The 16,774-nt window shown below is 33.2% G+C and overlaps 1 protein-coding gene across 9 annotated transcripts in view; it reads left to right on the top strand.

The window, feature by feature from the left end:
- KCNT2 (potassium sodium-activated channel subfamily T member 2) overlaps positions 1 to 16,272 on the top strand; it is a 374,999-nt gene extending 358,727 nt beyond the window's left edge. For all 9 annotated transcript variants that reach the window (XM_077887107.1, XM_077887110.1, XM_077887105.1 and 6 more), the window contains 3 exons: positions 2,542 to 2,626; positions 12,636 to 15,751; positions 15,864 to 16,272. In XM_077887107.1, the coding sequence (XP_077743233.1) occupies positions 2,542 to 2,626; positions 12,636 to 12,747 (197 nt within the window). In that variant the 3' untranslated portion in view covers positions 12,748 to 15,751; positions 15,864 to 16,272. The remainder of the gene's footprint in view (positions 1 to 2,541; positions 2,627 to 12,635; positions 15,752 to 15,863) is intronic.
- The last annotated feature ends 502 nt before the right edge of the window (positions 16,273 to 16,774 follow it).

The following is a 16,774-nucleotide window of genomic DNA, read 5'->3' as shown; positions in this document are numbered from 1 at the left end:
CCACAGAGTCACAAGGAGGAGAATGAGCTTCCCAACAAAGCAGGATGACAGGCAAGAAGTAGACCAGAAATAACTCTACAGCAAGGCAGACATGAAAGAGAGAATGGCTTTGAACTCAGCAACTTCTTTTAATTTCTTTTAACCTAACACTGAGAAGTCAGCAAGGGGTGGGTGGGGAAAGAAACTGGGAGTGATGAGCTCTGATTGTGTTACCCATGTCTTGATATAAATCATAAGGGAACACTGAACTGAGCGCATTAGCACAATATTGCCTTCAATTTCTGAAGTGCATAGAAAAATGAAAATCTTCAGAGTGATAAATACAACAGACTACTTGAGCAGAAAAAAAAATCAACATAATAGTTATATCTACTGCTATAAAGTTCCGTTATCTACAAGTTTTTATACTTGTAACAGGAAAACCAAGTCACTGACATATCTTGACTTCATGCCAGAAAGATAAATGAGTACAACATTATATTAATAATCAAGGAGAGAGGTCGGGTATTGATATTGACTGAGAAGCTATTTGTTAAGATTGCTTTTCCTCTAATGCCATTATTTAATAATATTCACTGTTTATATGAGAAATTTCAATAATGCCACTGTTTATATAAAGAAATTGAGTTACACATAACCAAATGAGATGGAGATTTTCTAGTAGACCTGTTATGTTTTAGAGTATCCTGCTTAAGTCTCCAGAATGTACTATCAATCTCTTCTTTTGTACAACACTCATGGAAATTAACGTAAGGGGAAACTTTCTCAAAAAAGTATAGATAAATCGAAATTGCTTTTTGTATAGAAAAAGGATCTTGGTCTTCTCCTGTCGGTACAAAATAGTTTGAGTTGGAATTATACCTTATTTGAAGTAAGCTCATCATTTTATATTCCTTGGAATTCTGAACTCCAACTGGTTAAATTAGCCATCTACCCTTAGGCCTAATGGGCAGGTTTAAAGTACAGGATACAAGTAAAAATACAGGATTCTCAGTTAAATTAGAATTTCAGATAAACAACATATAAATGCTTTAGTATATGTATGCCACAGTATTTGGGACGTATTTATACCATAAAAAAAAAAAATGCTAGTTTTTATCTGAAATTCAGATTTTACTAGGCATTCTCTATTTGGCCAGACAACCCTATCCCTGTGCCAGGATACAATTCCTTGGGTCCACCCTAGAGACACGCAACCAAATATGTTTCTTTTTAAAATATAAATTTGATGATCTTATGATTATAATAGTTTTACCGGCAAATTTATGGTAAGTTTGATTATACTGCAGCTTATCTTCCTTGTAAAAGGGTTTTCATTTATAGCCTTTAAAAATAGGACACATCTGCATGGCAAATTGAACTACAATAACTAAAAATATTACTCAGTTTTACACATTCAAGTGATAAGTTTCTAATTAGATGAACACAGTGGTAGGCATTATTTAATAAAAATGATATATATTTTCCAGTACAGGAAATTATCCGAGTCAACTATATTGCCCTAAAAAAGACCTTTACTTTAACTTTGTGCATTTGGGTATTGATGTATCTCCATTGATATGAAATATATTCTTAGATTTTGGATCAAATTGCAAAATGTATTACTTTGTTTTAGGAACCAAACTTATCTGCAACTGAAGTGACTAGAAGGACACTCTGTATGACTCTAGAGCAGGATTTTGACTAGTACCTTCACAGCCTAAAAATGCCACCCTTGGGAGGATTAATGTTTATTGAAGTATGTGTCCACATGGCTTTACATCTTATCAGGTTTGGCAGCTAAAAATTGATATCTCAAAGCTGTTTTATTTTTCAGTGTCCTGTGTAAAGCCAAGTTAGCTCTTCAAACTTGAAGACTGACAATGTCTTCAGAGTGAATTGAAAAAATTAAAAGAACAAAGCTTTTTATTTTAAAAATACACATTTCTTTAGAGGGACAACAAATAATTTAGTAGTACACTTCCCTTGAAACTTAGAGTTAATTCTGTTCTATAGGATTCTTTGTATTTTGTGAAAACATTAAGATGGCTTATATCAGGTATATCCTATAACAATGTGAAACATATTTAGAATGTTCAAGCTTTTTAGATACATTTCTGTTGTGTTTTTTGAATAGAATGTCATCAGATTATTTCTTTCACAGAATTTTCCATATGAATATTCATATCTGAGATGGCCATCTATAACCACAATTATTTTTTATAACTGATAAGGCAGAATTAACATCTTGTTTATATATTTCTTTAATAGAAATACTTTTTCAGTGTAATAGCTTAAAGCGTAGAATATAACTGTAGTTGTTCTGAGCAGAATTAGATACTTTATTTTTATCTTCTGTTGGAACAAAAAATGAGTACCTGTCGGATATTTTCAATGACAGTAATTTGAAAATAGTCAAAGTTATGTACACAATCACGCTGTGGGCAAAACTATAGCAAGTTCTTGTTGACAGCTATATGGTTTGAGGATTAGATGCTCTACAGTAATTCCTGTAATTTTCTGTAAGTAGTAAAACAAACTTGGCATTTATTTATCTTCTAGATGAAATGAATGATCATCAAAGTACCCTCTCCTACATCCTGATTAACCCATCTCCAGACACCAGACTAGAGCTGAACGATGTTGTGTAAGTTGATCTTCTATCTCACATAGGCATTCATTAAAAAAAACCAGCAATTTATTTTTATATTTTTGTTTCCACTATTATAATCCCTAATTTCTTGTCATAAATGCTTAGAAATTCCATTTCATTTTTATTTTCAATAAACAATACACTCTATTTCTATGTGTAATGCTATAAAAAAAGTATTGTAGAATTGTAGAGGTATAAAAGAAGGAAATAACAGCAGGAATTCTATATTCTGCAAGCTCATATATATTTGGAGAAATAAGAGAAAATATGATAAGAGAATGAATGATAAGAGAATCGTTTGATAAGAATGATAAGAGAACAGCTCAGAGGAAAACATGAAATACTCTACATTATCTAGTTCTAAATATCTTAGAGTTCCCAAAAACTCCAAAAACTCATAGAAAAACTCTATGGTAGTAACTTGATTAATCAAAAACTCTGTGCCATGCATATACAATTGCATTAGTGTTGCCTTAAAAGTATGATATGGAGATCAGAAATTTTTCCTGATTTCAAAGTCTTACACTCTAATTAACAAACTACAATTTATTTATTTATTTGTTTATTTATTTATTTATTTAAAGATTTTATTTATTTATTCATGAGAGACACACACAGAGAGAGAGAGGCAGAGACACAGGCAGAGGGAGAAGCAAACTCCATGCAGGGAGCCCGATGTGGGACTCGACCCCGGGTCTCTAGGATCACGCCCCGGGCTGAAGGCAGCGCTAAACCGCTGAGCCACCCAGGCTGCCCAACAAAGTATAATTTAAACATAAAAATGTAATAGCAATATATAATATGACTTTGTTATTAATGGATTTAGCATCAACTGAGTGAGACAGTGCTTTTCTAATTTCAAAGAGGAAGTCATTGTTATGAGTTACAGTAATTTCAGAGGATATGAGGATTTGAGCTAGACTTTGAAAAGTATATAAGATTGTGTAGGTGGAGAACACAAGACATTCCAGAACAGGGAAATCGCTAGAGAAAATGCACTATGTAGAGTTTGCATAATGTGCTTCATTTGGCAACATTTCATTTGGTAGAAGAGAGGGTCCAGTTTGACCAGAGTAAAAAAGCTTTATATTAATTAGCATCTCTGTTGTTTACTCAATAGAATATTGGAAATGTATATCAAACCTGACTCTGGGGACGCCTGAGTGGCTCAGTTGAATAAAGAAGATATGTATGTGTGTATATATATAATAATAACAAAATATTATTCGGTCATCAAAGAAAAAGAAATCTTGCCAAAAACTAATATTATACTGGTTAACTAACAAAGTAAAAAAAAAATTAATTCTATGTGATGGTCATATAAATAAATAAATGCTGCTTCACAGAAGCAAGTCAGAATAGGGAGGCAATTTTCTAGGAAGGAAAAGGGGAATTGCTTGTTGTGGGAAAAAAAGGAATGGTGAGTTTTCTATTATGAATTAAACTGATATGAATATCAAAAAAAAGATGATGAGCTGGAAATTTGGATATATCATTCAATGTGCTATGTGGAAATGTCTAGAAAGCATATGGGAATATAGTACTGGAGCTTCGAAGAGAAGCTATTTCTATGTAGAAAATAGTGATTTTTCATCTTCTAGATGAACAAAGCTAAAAAGAGAATGATTTTAGGGTAGAAAGATAGGTGTGTTTCAAAAACTTCTGAGGAAGATACCTCAGCAGAAGCAACTTTAATGCAAAATCAGTGTGAAAACAATTTATAATGCAACTCAGATACAAGTAATTAGTATAATGCTTTATTTTGCCATCTGATGATTCTGAACTAGAATATCAGAACTTTGGGGAATGAGATACATGATAATTTCACCTTGTAAAATTCTTAAGGAAGCTGTCAAAAAATATGTCCATTGGCAATGTTGAATTTATGGAAGACTTTAAAGTTACATGAAAATATTTTATTTATGATGCATTTAGCTCTTAGCTGACCATTCTGGAGACTTTACTTGGTATGTTACTATAATAAAAAAAAACTGCTTAGTTTTTCTTGTGTCCATATTTATACAACTTCCTTCCTTTAAACTCATAAAATCAGGCAATTTTTATTAATTTTCCATCTTCTCTAGCATCCTAACCTTTTTATGCCTTTTTTTAAAAGTGTAGTAATAATTTTTTTAAAAGATAGATTTATTTGTTTGTTTGTTTGTTTGTTTGTTGTAGAGAGAGAGAGCATGTAGAAGGAGGGGCAGAGGGAGAAAATCTCCAGCAGACTCTGCTGAGCATGGAGCTCAATTCAGGGCTCAATCCCATGATCCATGAGATCATGACCTGAGCTGAACTGAAGAGTTGGATACCTAACCAATTGAGCTCCCCAGATGCCCCACTATATATAGTGTTTTCTGGAAGTTATGCTTACCTTATTCATATTTCATAATGAATTATAAACTTTTAAACCAAATATGATTAATTCCCATGATTATTTTTGATAGAATGGGAAGATATTGTTAACCTTTTGAGTCTATAAACATGTCCTTTCATTGAATAGATGTTTATAATTTGAAATAATTCCCCCAAATTTAAACTTAAAAATAAAATATGTATGTTACAATATATATTTTGTAGGAAAAATAAACATAACATTTTCTGCCTTGTGGATACTATTATTTTTTATTTATTTAAAGCTAAAACATCAACTTGACTGCTATATAAAATCTTTTTACAATGACCTGTATTTGTGGCCATTGAAATAATTTTTAACATAACAGGAACAGTGATGAATTTCATGAAAATAAAGTCTACTGTGACAAGCAGTACATATTTAAGAAATTGATTTTATTAGACTTGTACGTTTAGTGGTGATAGTAATAAAGCAACTTTTGCAGCTATATCAATGAATTTAGGGGATAATTGATTATAATTATACCTTTTGATTTTCTAAAAAAAGTTGCTTTCCAAAATTCATTTTAAATAAAGGTGTAGCTTTAATTGATGACTGGTGATTGGTGTTAAAGAGCTTAACCTTCTTGAAAGAAATGAAAATGAAAATACAAAATTCAAAATTTTGTGGGATGCAGCAAAAGCAATTCTAAGAGGAGAGTTTATAGTAATAATGTATATATTAAGAAATTAGAAAGATCTCAAACAATCTTAACTTTACATCTAAAGGACCTAGAACAAGAAGAACAAACTATGCCCAAAATTAGCAGAAGGAAATAATTAATAAAAATTAGAATGAGAGGTGCCTGGGTGGTTTGGCTCAAGTCATGATCTTAGGGTTGTGAGATCAATCCCCTCCTCGGGCTCCTCACTCAGTGAGGAGTCTTCTTAAAACTCTCTCTCTCTCCTTCTGCCCCTCCCCCTGCTCTTTCATTCTCTATCATTCTCTTTCTCAAGTAAATAAATAAATATTTTTAAAAGTCGGAATGAAAATAAATAAAATACAAACTAGAAAAATAATGAAAAGATCAATGAAACTGAAAGCTTTGAAAAGATAAATAAAACTGACAACCTTTAAGTAGACTGAGAAAAAAAGAGATGACAAAATAAGAAATGAAAGCAGAAACACTGCAAGAAATACTACATAAATTCTGAGAATTATAATGGACTACTATGAACAATTATATACCCCAAATTACATAACTTGGGTGGTTATGTATATATGAATACATTTCTAGAAACACACAACTTACCAAGACTGAATGAGGAAGAAATAGAAAATCTGAACAGACCAATAATGAGTTAGGAGGTTGAGTTACTAATTAAAAAAAATTGTAATGCAGAAAACTCCACAGCCAGATGACTTTAATGATGAATTTTACCAAATATTTTTAAATTTATTATTATTATTATTATTATTATTATTATTATTTGTATATTTTTTATTGGAGTTCAATTTGCCAACATATAGCATAACACCCAGTGCTCATCCCGTCAAGTGCCCTAGGTACCCGTCACCCAGTCACCCCAACACCTCGCCCACCTCCCCTTCCACTACCTCTTGTTTGTTTCCCAGAGTTAGGAGTCTCTCATATTCTGTCATCCTTACTGATATTTCCCACTCATTTTCTCTCCTTTCCCCTTTATTCCCTTTCCTATTTTTTATATTCTCCAAAGGAATGAGACCATATAATGTTTGTCCTTCTCTCATTGACTTACTTCACTCAGCATAATACCCTTCAATTCCATCCACGTTGAAGCCAATGGTGGGTATTTGTCGTTTCTAATGGCTGAGGCATATTCTTTTGTATATTTAGACCACAGCTTCTTTATACATTAATCTTTCGATGGACACCGAGGCTCCTTCCACAGTTTGGCTATTGTGGACATTGCTGCTATAAACATTGGGGTGCAGGTGTCCCTGCATTTTACTACATCCGTATCTTTGGGGTAAATCCCCAGCAGGGCAATTGTTGGATCATAGGGCAGTTCTATTTTTAACTCTTTGAGGAACCTCCACACAGTTTTCCAGAGTGGCTGCACCAGTTCACATTCCCATCAACAGTGCAAGAGGGTTCCCCTTTCTCTGCATCCTCTCCAACATTTGTTGTTTCCTGTCTTAATTGTCCCCATTCTCACAGGTGTGAGGTGGTATCTCATTGTGGTTTTGATGTGTACTTCCCTGATGGCAAGTGATGCAGAGCATTTTCCCATGTGCTTGTTGGCCATGTCTATGTCTTCCTCTGTGAAATTTCTGTTCAGGTCTTTTGCCCATTTCATGATTGGATTGTTTGTTTCTTTGCTGTTGAATTTAATAAGTTCTTTATAGATCTTGGATACTAGCCCTTTATCTGAAATGTCATTTGCAAATATCTTCTCCCATTCTGTAGGTTGTCTTTGAGTTTTGTTGACTGTTTCTTTTGCTGTGCAGAAGCTTTTTATCTTGATTAAGTCACTATAATTCATTTTTGCTTTTGTTTCCCTTGCCTTCATAGATGTATCTTGCAAGAAGTTGCTGTAGCCAAGTTCAAAAAAGGGTGTTGCTTGTGTTCTCTAGGATTTTGATAGATTCTTGTCTCACATTGAGATCTTTCATCCCTTTTGAGTTGATCTTTGTGTCTGGTGTAAGACAATGGTCTAGTTTCATTCTTCTGTACGTGGATGTCCAATTTTCCCAGCACCATTTATTGAAGAGACTCGTTTTTCCAGTGGATAGTCTTTCCTGCTTTGTTGAGCATTAGTTGACCATAAAGTTGAGGGCCCATTTCTGGATTCTCTATTCTGTTCCATTGATCTATGTGTCTGTTTTTGTGCCAGTACTGTACTGTCCTGATGAACACCACTTTGTAGTACAACCTGAAATCTGACATTGTGATTCCCCCAGTCTCTGGTTTTCTTTATCGATATTCCCCTGGCTATTTGAGGTCTTTTCTGATTCCACACAAATCTTAAGATGATTTGTTCCAACTCTTTGAAGAAAGTCCATGGTATTGTGATAGGGAATACATTAAATGTGTAAATTGCCCTGGGTAGCATTGACATTTTCACAATATTAACTCTTCCAATCCAGGAACATGGAATATTTTTCCATCTCTTTGTGTCTTCCTCAATTGCTTTCAGAAGTGTTCTGTAGTTTTTAGGGTAGAGATGCTTTACCTCTTTGGTTAGGTGTATTCCTAGGTATCTTTTGCTTTGGGATGCAATTGTAAATGGGATTGATTCCTTATTTTCTCTTTCTTCAGTCTCCTTGTTAGTGTATAGAAATGCCACTGACTTCTGGGCATTGATTTTGTATCCTGCCACACTGTCAAATTGCTATATGAGTTCTCACAATCTTGGGGTGGAGTCCTTTGGGTTTTCAACGTACAGTATCATGTCATCTGCAAAGAGGGAGATTTTGACTTCTTTGCCAATTTGAATGCCTTTTATTTCTTTTTGTTGTCTGATTGCTGAGGCTAGGACTTCTAGTACTATGTTGAATAGCAGTGGTGAGAGTGGACATCCCTGTCATGTTCCTGATCTTAGGGGAAAGGTTCCCAGTGTTTCCCTGTGAATTTTACAAATATTTAATGAAGAATTAATACTAATCTTCCTCAGACTCTTCCAACATTAAGGAAGAGGGAACACTGCAAACTTATTCTGCAAAGCCGTAGGTACCTAGATACTGAAACCAGTTAAGGATATCACAAGAAAAGAAAACTGTAGATAAATATCCCTATGAATATAGATGCAAACCAAATTTAAGAATATATAAGGATTATGCAGCATGACCAAGTAGAATTTATCCATGGGTTGTCAGGATGATGTATGCAGCCAATTAATGTAATTCATCACATTAATAAAATGAAAGATAAAAATCACATGATCATCTCAGTAGATACAGAAGACGCATATGACAAAATATGACATCCTTTCATGATAATAATCCTTAATAGATTGGGTACTTAAGGGACATACCTCAATATAATAAAAGCCATATATAATAAACTCATGTTAACATTATACTAAATGAGAAAAAATTGAAAGTGTTTCCTCTGATATCAGATACAAGAAAAGGTTGCACCCTCTCAATTTTCCTATTCAGGATAGTACTGGAAGTCCTACCTAGAATATTTAGACAAAACAAAGAAATAAATAGCATCCAAATCAGAAGGAAGAAGTAAAATGGTCACCATGTGCTGAAGATATGATCTTATATAAAATTCCAAAGAGTCAATAAAAAATCTGTTTAATGATTTCAGTAATGTGACAGATTATGAAACCAATTTACAGAAATCAGTGGCATTCCTTTATCCTAATGACAGTAATACTTTACACTGACTCAACATCAAAAGAAAATAAAAGAAAGAAAGAAAGAAAACCACCCTATTCACAAGAGTGTCCAAAACAATAACATACTTAGGAATAAATTTAACCAAAGGAGTGAAAGATCTGCCCATGAAAACTATAAACTTTGCTGAAAGAAATCAGAAAAGACACAAAGAAATCGAAAGACCTCCTATGTTCACGGATTAGAAGGATAAATATTTGTAATGGCCATACTATCCAAAGCCATGTACAGACTCAACAAAATTCCTATCAAAATACCAAAGGTTTTCTTCACAGACTAAAACAATCCTAAAATTCACATGGAACCACAAAGGATCTTGAGTAGCCAAAGCAATCTTGAGAAAAAAGAACAAAGCCAAGGTGTCACACTTCCTGAATTCAAACTATATTATAAAGCTATAGTAATAAAAACAGTATGAACCTGACACAAAAATAGATACATAGATCAGTAGAACAGAATAGAGAGCCCAGAATTAAATCCTGGTATTTATGTTCAACTAATATTTGACAGAATAGCAAGGAACACCCAATGGGGGAAAGGAAAGTCTCTTCAAAAATTGAAACTGTAGAAGCACATGCAAAACAATGAAAGTATATTTCTCTCTCATACCACTGAAAGAAATCCTCAAAATGGATCAGAGACCTAAATCTGACACCTGATATCATAAAACTTGTAGAAGGAAACAGGGAAGAAACACTGATATTGGTCTTGACAATGATATTTTGGTCATAATGCCAAAAGCACAAACAAGGAAAGCAGAAATCAACACATGGAACTACATCAAACTCAAAAAGCTTCTGCACAATGAAAGAATCAACAAAATGAAACAACAGCCTATAGAATGGGAGAAAAATTTTGCAAACCATATCTCAGATAAGGGGTTAATATACAAAATATACAGAACTTCTAAACAAAGAAACAAACAATCAGATTTAAAAATGGGCAGAAACTAAGGCTTCCAGAGGACATGAAAATAGCCAATGCTGTGGATAGATGCTCAGCATCACTAATCATCAGGGAAATGCAAATAAAAATCATAACAGGATATCACCTCAAACCTGTTGGGATGGCTATTTTCAAGAAGACGAGATAACGTGTTGGTGAGAGTATTGTAAAACCAGAACTCTTATATACACTGCTGGTGGGAATTTAAATTAGTCCAACCACTATGGTAAACAATACAGAACTTTCTCAAAAAATTAAAAATTGATCTACCATATGGCCCAGCAATTCCACTTCTGGGTATACTATCCAAAGGAAATGAAAACAGGATATTGCTGAGACATATGTACACACACATCTATTCAGCATTATTCACAATAATAGATATATAAACAACTGAAATGCCCATCAATGGATGAATGAATAAGAAAGATGTGGTGTAATACACAATGGAAGAAGATATCCTGCCATTTGCAACAACGTAAATGGACCTTGAGCACATTATGCTAAGTGAGATGTTGGAGAAAGACAAGTACTGGGTGATATCACTTATATGTGGAATCTAAAAAAGAGTCAAGTCCATAAAAAATAGATGGTTACAAGGGGATAGGAAGATGGGGGATTAAGATTGATGGTATTTAAGTGTTCAAGCTTGTAACAAGAAGTAAAGATAGAGATCTAATGCACAGTATAATGAATATTGTTAATAATAATGCATTATAATGATGTAATATGATGAATATTGCTTCAATGGCAATCATTAAAATATATGAATTTATCACAGTAACATGTTGTACATCTTTAATTTACAAATTGGAACATGTTCAATTTATCAAATAAAAAAGAGCTTAATATGCACTATTTTCTTCATCAATCTAAATGCTAGTGATATTCAAAGTAATTATAAAGCAGTGTGCATAGATAACAATATCCAGTTAATGGATTCAAGGACATTAATTCCAACTTTTATTTGATGGGAGAAAATAGACTGTAGTGCTTTAAATTGCCTTTTCTTATTTTCATTAAGGAACGTATTTTATGTATATTTTTCCTTTAGTTTTTAAGAGGAAATGTGTAATCTTCATTAGAATTCTCACTTTAAGTTAGCTTTTCTGCTCATTTTTTTGTACCTCCCAAATGTTTATAAAAGTATGAATTCCCAGTTTCATTTGTACCTGAAACAAGACTGTTCAAATGCTGCATTACATGTATTTGTTTTTCTTCTTTCTCTGCAAACAGTCAATGACTTTACACTGCCTTTGGAACAGAAATCGAAACTACTTTATCCTGAAACTTAAAGTCCTTCGTTAGCTGTTTTCTACTTTTCTCCCTGAATTTACCTTCCACTATTTCCTGGTTTAACCATTTTCCTGAAGTCAAACTCATTTTCTAAAGAGATCAGGAGCAAGCTAGAGAGAGAAGCTTAGCTCAACCTCCTCAGTAAAAGTATTCCCTCATTTTTTCTGTTACTTTTTTTCTCTTTCTGTGATGTTTGGAATTTATTTTTCTTGTCTATATCTGCTTTATAGATTAAAGTCTACTAATCTTGTGCAAGATAGGGGTTAAGGTTTGTGACTTTTTTCTATTCAGTTCCTAACACAGTATTCCAAGTGAGCTCAAGAAATGGAACCTTGTGTCATTTGAAAGTTGGAAGTAAAACATCTCTCTTCAAACAAATTCTAACATTATTGAAGTGTATGAGTTTGGCAGATAGACATTTTTCCATTTACCAGTTAGAATGAATTAAGAATTATTTTTTATTCTTTTGTATAATTGCTCACGATAGCACACCCTGAATTTTAGATTAATTTCCAGATAATTAAAAGATTATCTCTGCATAGTATTCCTCAGAGTGTCTATCAAATGATTACCTTTTTAGATTCCTGAAATATTTAATTTAAAAAGACTTTGGAAATGATATAGATCCAATTTATTTATGAAAAAAATAAGACTAAGAGCAGTTAAGTAGTAGAAGAATCATGGCTGAGATTTAGGTCTCCTTGTTAGAAAAATAGTCAAAGATAATAAATCAACAGAACACTAAAATAAAACATGAAGTTTTGATAAGAGGAAGGAGGTGAAACGGATCATAACTAAAAAAGAATAATTATTAATTCATCAGCTTACATCATAATCTGCTTAAATACAGAAATAATATAAGTCCCTGCCAAATTGTATAGGCCACCTAAAAAGTGAGTTCTTTCACTAGTGCTATGTATAGATACAGTTTAGATGACCTGAAAACCAAACACATTTGAAGCAGCAGTCTAAAGTGTAGGTGTGAATTTTTTTTTGCCTTTATTTACTATTACAGTTATTTGCTTTTTCTTTTCCTAGATACTTAATCCGACCAGATCCGTTGGCATACCTTCCAAACAGTGAACCCAGTCGAAAAAACAGCATCTGCAATGCCATGGGTCAAGACTCTCGGGAGGAAACTCAGCTTTGATAAAAGGAAAATAAGAGACCTTTTTTCTCCTACAAGAATCTTGCTTGAAACAACTCTAAATCTTAGGAGAAGAATAAGTGCTGCTGGCATGAAAGAAACTTGATCAGAATATATTCAATTATCTCACATTAAAATCAATCTATTCTCTAAGAAATATAGATTATTTTGAAATTTAAAGTATTGCTTATTGGTACTCCTCCTATTAATATTTGAAAGACATCAATGGGATGATTTTGAAAACCTCAATTAAAACACACAAATTTAAATGGGATATTTGACAATATTCCAAAGTGTATGAAGCCAATTTTTAAAAGTATTAAGGTTTTATGAAAGTAAACAAAAAATCCAACTACATTTGGTGCATCACACTGGACGTAGAAGACTGGTTCCTCTTAAAAACTAAAAAGTCATATTATATTCTTTAAACTTGCTGTTTTATAAAATTGAGCTCATCATAAATGTCTGGCATCTACACAGAGATTAACCAACAAAATTGTGTGGCTGACTTTTGTGAGAGACTCACAGTTTGCTTTAGAGTACAAATCATTTTATCGTTTTTTTGCCTTTTCATATCATATCATATTCATTTTAGAACTTGAGATGTTTACAGCATGTTTTATTACATTGAGGAAACCAAAACAAAAAATATCAAGTACCTGAACTTTTTTGCTACATTTACATCTGACACACATTGTATGCCAAGAAGAGTGTTAAAAAACAAATATTTATTATTCTCCTAAAAGAATGCCTGACAGAGAAAATACTGAAAACACAAATGTTGACTTAAATTGAAGCCAGGAATTGAAACGTTAACTGAAATATGCAGTAATGATTTTCATTAGGCTCTTGAGCTTTAACATTTTCGTAGTCTATATAGTATGTTTCATCAGAAAGATACTTTAAAATTCAAACAGGCAAAATTAACCTTTTATGGAATACAAGGACATTTCAAAACTTTAAAAGTCCTCCTCTATGCTTTACTATTGAGATATTTATACACAAAACAATATGTTAAAAATTTATTTAATTTTGAAAAATCATCTGTAGGACATATAACACTGTGAGGAAAATGCATGTAGTTAAGATGGGTAGCTTTTGCCATTGAAATTTAATATAAATCCTGAAGAATTTTACAGTTATAAGATAAATATAGATTGATCCTTGATGACACCAATGCTGTTATCTTACTGCTTCGTTCCGCTTCAGAAATAGGCTGAAAAGCACAAGAGCAGTTTGCCAGGTGGTGGGAATATGTTACGGTATTCCCATGAGAGAGACATTGGTAAATTTAAAAAGACATTTTTCCTCTAATTTTGTGTTTTAAAAAATTTCTGACCTTGACAATGAATTTTAATTCCACAAAAAAATTGGGCATATAAGACTAGAAAGAGGCATTTTCTTCTTTCTTTTCACAGAGAAGCAGATAAATTGAGAAGATAGTGGAAGAATTTTTTAAAACAACACAAATATAAATAAAGCCGAAAATTTCCCAGATAATTCTATGGACATGAAAATGTAAAACCAAACATGTGAAATTATAGCTGATAGCCATTGTATAATTTGGCTTACAGAGGATGAAATGCCTATTTGTTATTGTTGTTTTTTAGTATTTTCCATGACTCTCATTTTAGAATAACAAAAACACCAAGAATTTCCTCTAAAACAGGGAAAGCCTATGTTTAACTTTCTCTAATCAGAGAAGTAGGGAATTTGTCATGTTACTTAAAATTGGCAGCAGACCTTAAAACAAAGATTGTATGCATATGTATGCATGTATGTTGTAGACATGTGAAATATACTTGGCAAACTTACATATTCACCTGTAAATTATTCAAACGAAAGACAGAATTGAACTAATATATGTAATGGAGAACAATAATAAGTTTAACTTATTTTATATTTACACATGAATAATCAAATGTGATATTTCTTTGAGTTGTCATTTCATTACTCCATTACAATTATTTTTAGGAATAAATGGAAGATTTTATGAATATTCTATTTCCCCACGAGATCTCAAGTTTAGTATTTTTGCATTTTGACCATTGTCAAGACTAGGACTCCAAGCTAGGACATGACTATATTTCCTATAAAACTAAAAGCTTTGTTTCATAAATTTTAAAATAATTATTTTTGATTATGAACAGTAGTCCAAATTTAATAATTGACATAATTCATAACAGCTTGCTATAAAAACGATAGTTTACTAGTCTTTCTGTTATTTAAAGAATAAAATACGCTTATAAAAGCCTTTTAACAAACTGTTGCCTTTTTAAAATACTTAACTTGCACACAAAAATAAAACATAAAGTCAGTAATAGTCCTTGTAATCCTATGGGAATCGGTTGTTTATTGTCTATGTACCATTTTGCTACCAGTTACATTGAATCGCTTAAAATAAATAATAAAAATTATTTCTGGTGGTGAAAACCCTTGGTGCTTTTTGCCAAAACTTCAATTGCTTAACCAATTATGCTTTGAAACCACAAAATGCCTTTGTCGCTTTTATATAAAGTAATGTAAACGTGAAGAAACATCAACATAAACATGATGGTCATCTCATTGGAAAAGATAGCCATAAAAAAACGTGTTGAATTACTTCTTAACATAATAGTTTCTGAATAGCTATGTGGTAGGAAAAGCTCAGGGAGGATGGAGGTTGAGAAGAAGTGAACAAAGGGAAGGAGAAAAAGCAGAAAGGAAAAAGAAGGTGGAAAGGAGTGAATGTAGGTGCTAGAAGAGAAATATTTTGTTTTTGTTTTTTACAAAACAGTGAATTCTGCCCAAATATAGTAATTTAACCAGAAAAGTACTGGTTAGAGGGGAAAAAATAATTTTAAATGCAATGATAGACTTTTGGCTCCAGGGAAATGGATTCTATTCCTCCTGCTAAGTACAACTAATAACTCTAGATATTATTTATTAAACAAGCATCAGAAGACTGAAAAGTGAAAAGAAGAAGGAAGACAGACCGGGGAACTGGGTCGTGTGGAGCAGCAGGGCGGTGAGTTCCTGGGTTTTTTGGTTGCCTCCTCTGTGTAGCCTGCTCTGCATATTGAGAAATATCAATGAGCACGAACAAAACATCCCAGAAATAACCTGCTCTCTCCTTCCAGGGGACTGGCTCCAAGAGCAGGTGCACAGACTTCTGATGCTCCTGCACTTCCCCCGTCAACATAGCCAGGAGCCAGAAGCTAGCCTCAGCAGCCCTGCAGACCAGACCGGCTTGTCCTTGCGCTTGCCTCCAATGAGAACGAGGCTCCCCACATTTCCAGCAGGTTCTGCAAGTGCAAGTACCACAGTGACTTTTCTGTGAGCCACAGCTGTGCCATCTCCAACAGTCTTGATTTCAGTCCTGGGGTCTCTTCATGGGGCACTCTGTCTCTGCCCTGATGATGACTCACACTCTTCATATCTGCTGTTGCTATATTCTTTTCAAGTTCTCTTTATTACTAACCAATCGGTCATGGCTACAGAGCTCTGCTACGGCTAATAAATTTCTACATTAAATTTTGTCTGTCTAAATCACTGTGTGGTTTCTTTCTCCAGATTGAATCCTGGCTGAGATTTGTCGCACAAAACAGCAGTTCTTCAATCTGATTAAATCTGAGATAATGTTGATATCAAATTTCAAGGACTGCAATTTAAAGGACAGATTTTGGGAAAATTCAACAAATTAAATAGCACCTGCTGGGAAACTTTTAAGACAGATCATGCTCATCCTGTGGAGTATTAGATCACTTTATTTCATTTTGATCTTCTCTGCTTTTTTTTTTAAAAAAATAGGACTGCTCTTCAGTCTATTTAGAGAGACATGTCAGCCTTAATTATTGTGAGTCAATGTAATATGATAGCAAATGGTCCTAAAAATATAGTTACTTGACTTATAATTAAAGTCTGTCTTCTGTCTTACTATTCAATAGAATTACTTTCTTTATATCTAAAAATATTTCAATAGAAACAAAATAATGGGGACGCCTGGGTGGTTCAGTGGTTGAGCATCTGCCTTTGGCTCAGGGCGTGATCC

This window comes from Canis aureus, chromosome 38 (assembly GCF_053574225.1).
Source record: "Canis aureus isolate CA01 chromosome 38, VMU_Caureus_v.1.0, whole genome shotgun sequence".
In the NCBI taxonomy this organism is placed as follows: Eukaryota; Metazoa; Chordata; class Mammalia; order Carnivora; family Canidae; genus Canis; species Canis aureus.
This window is presented reverse-complemented; position numbering and strand designations above follow the sequence as displayed.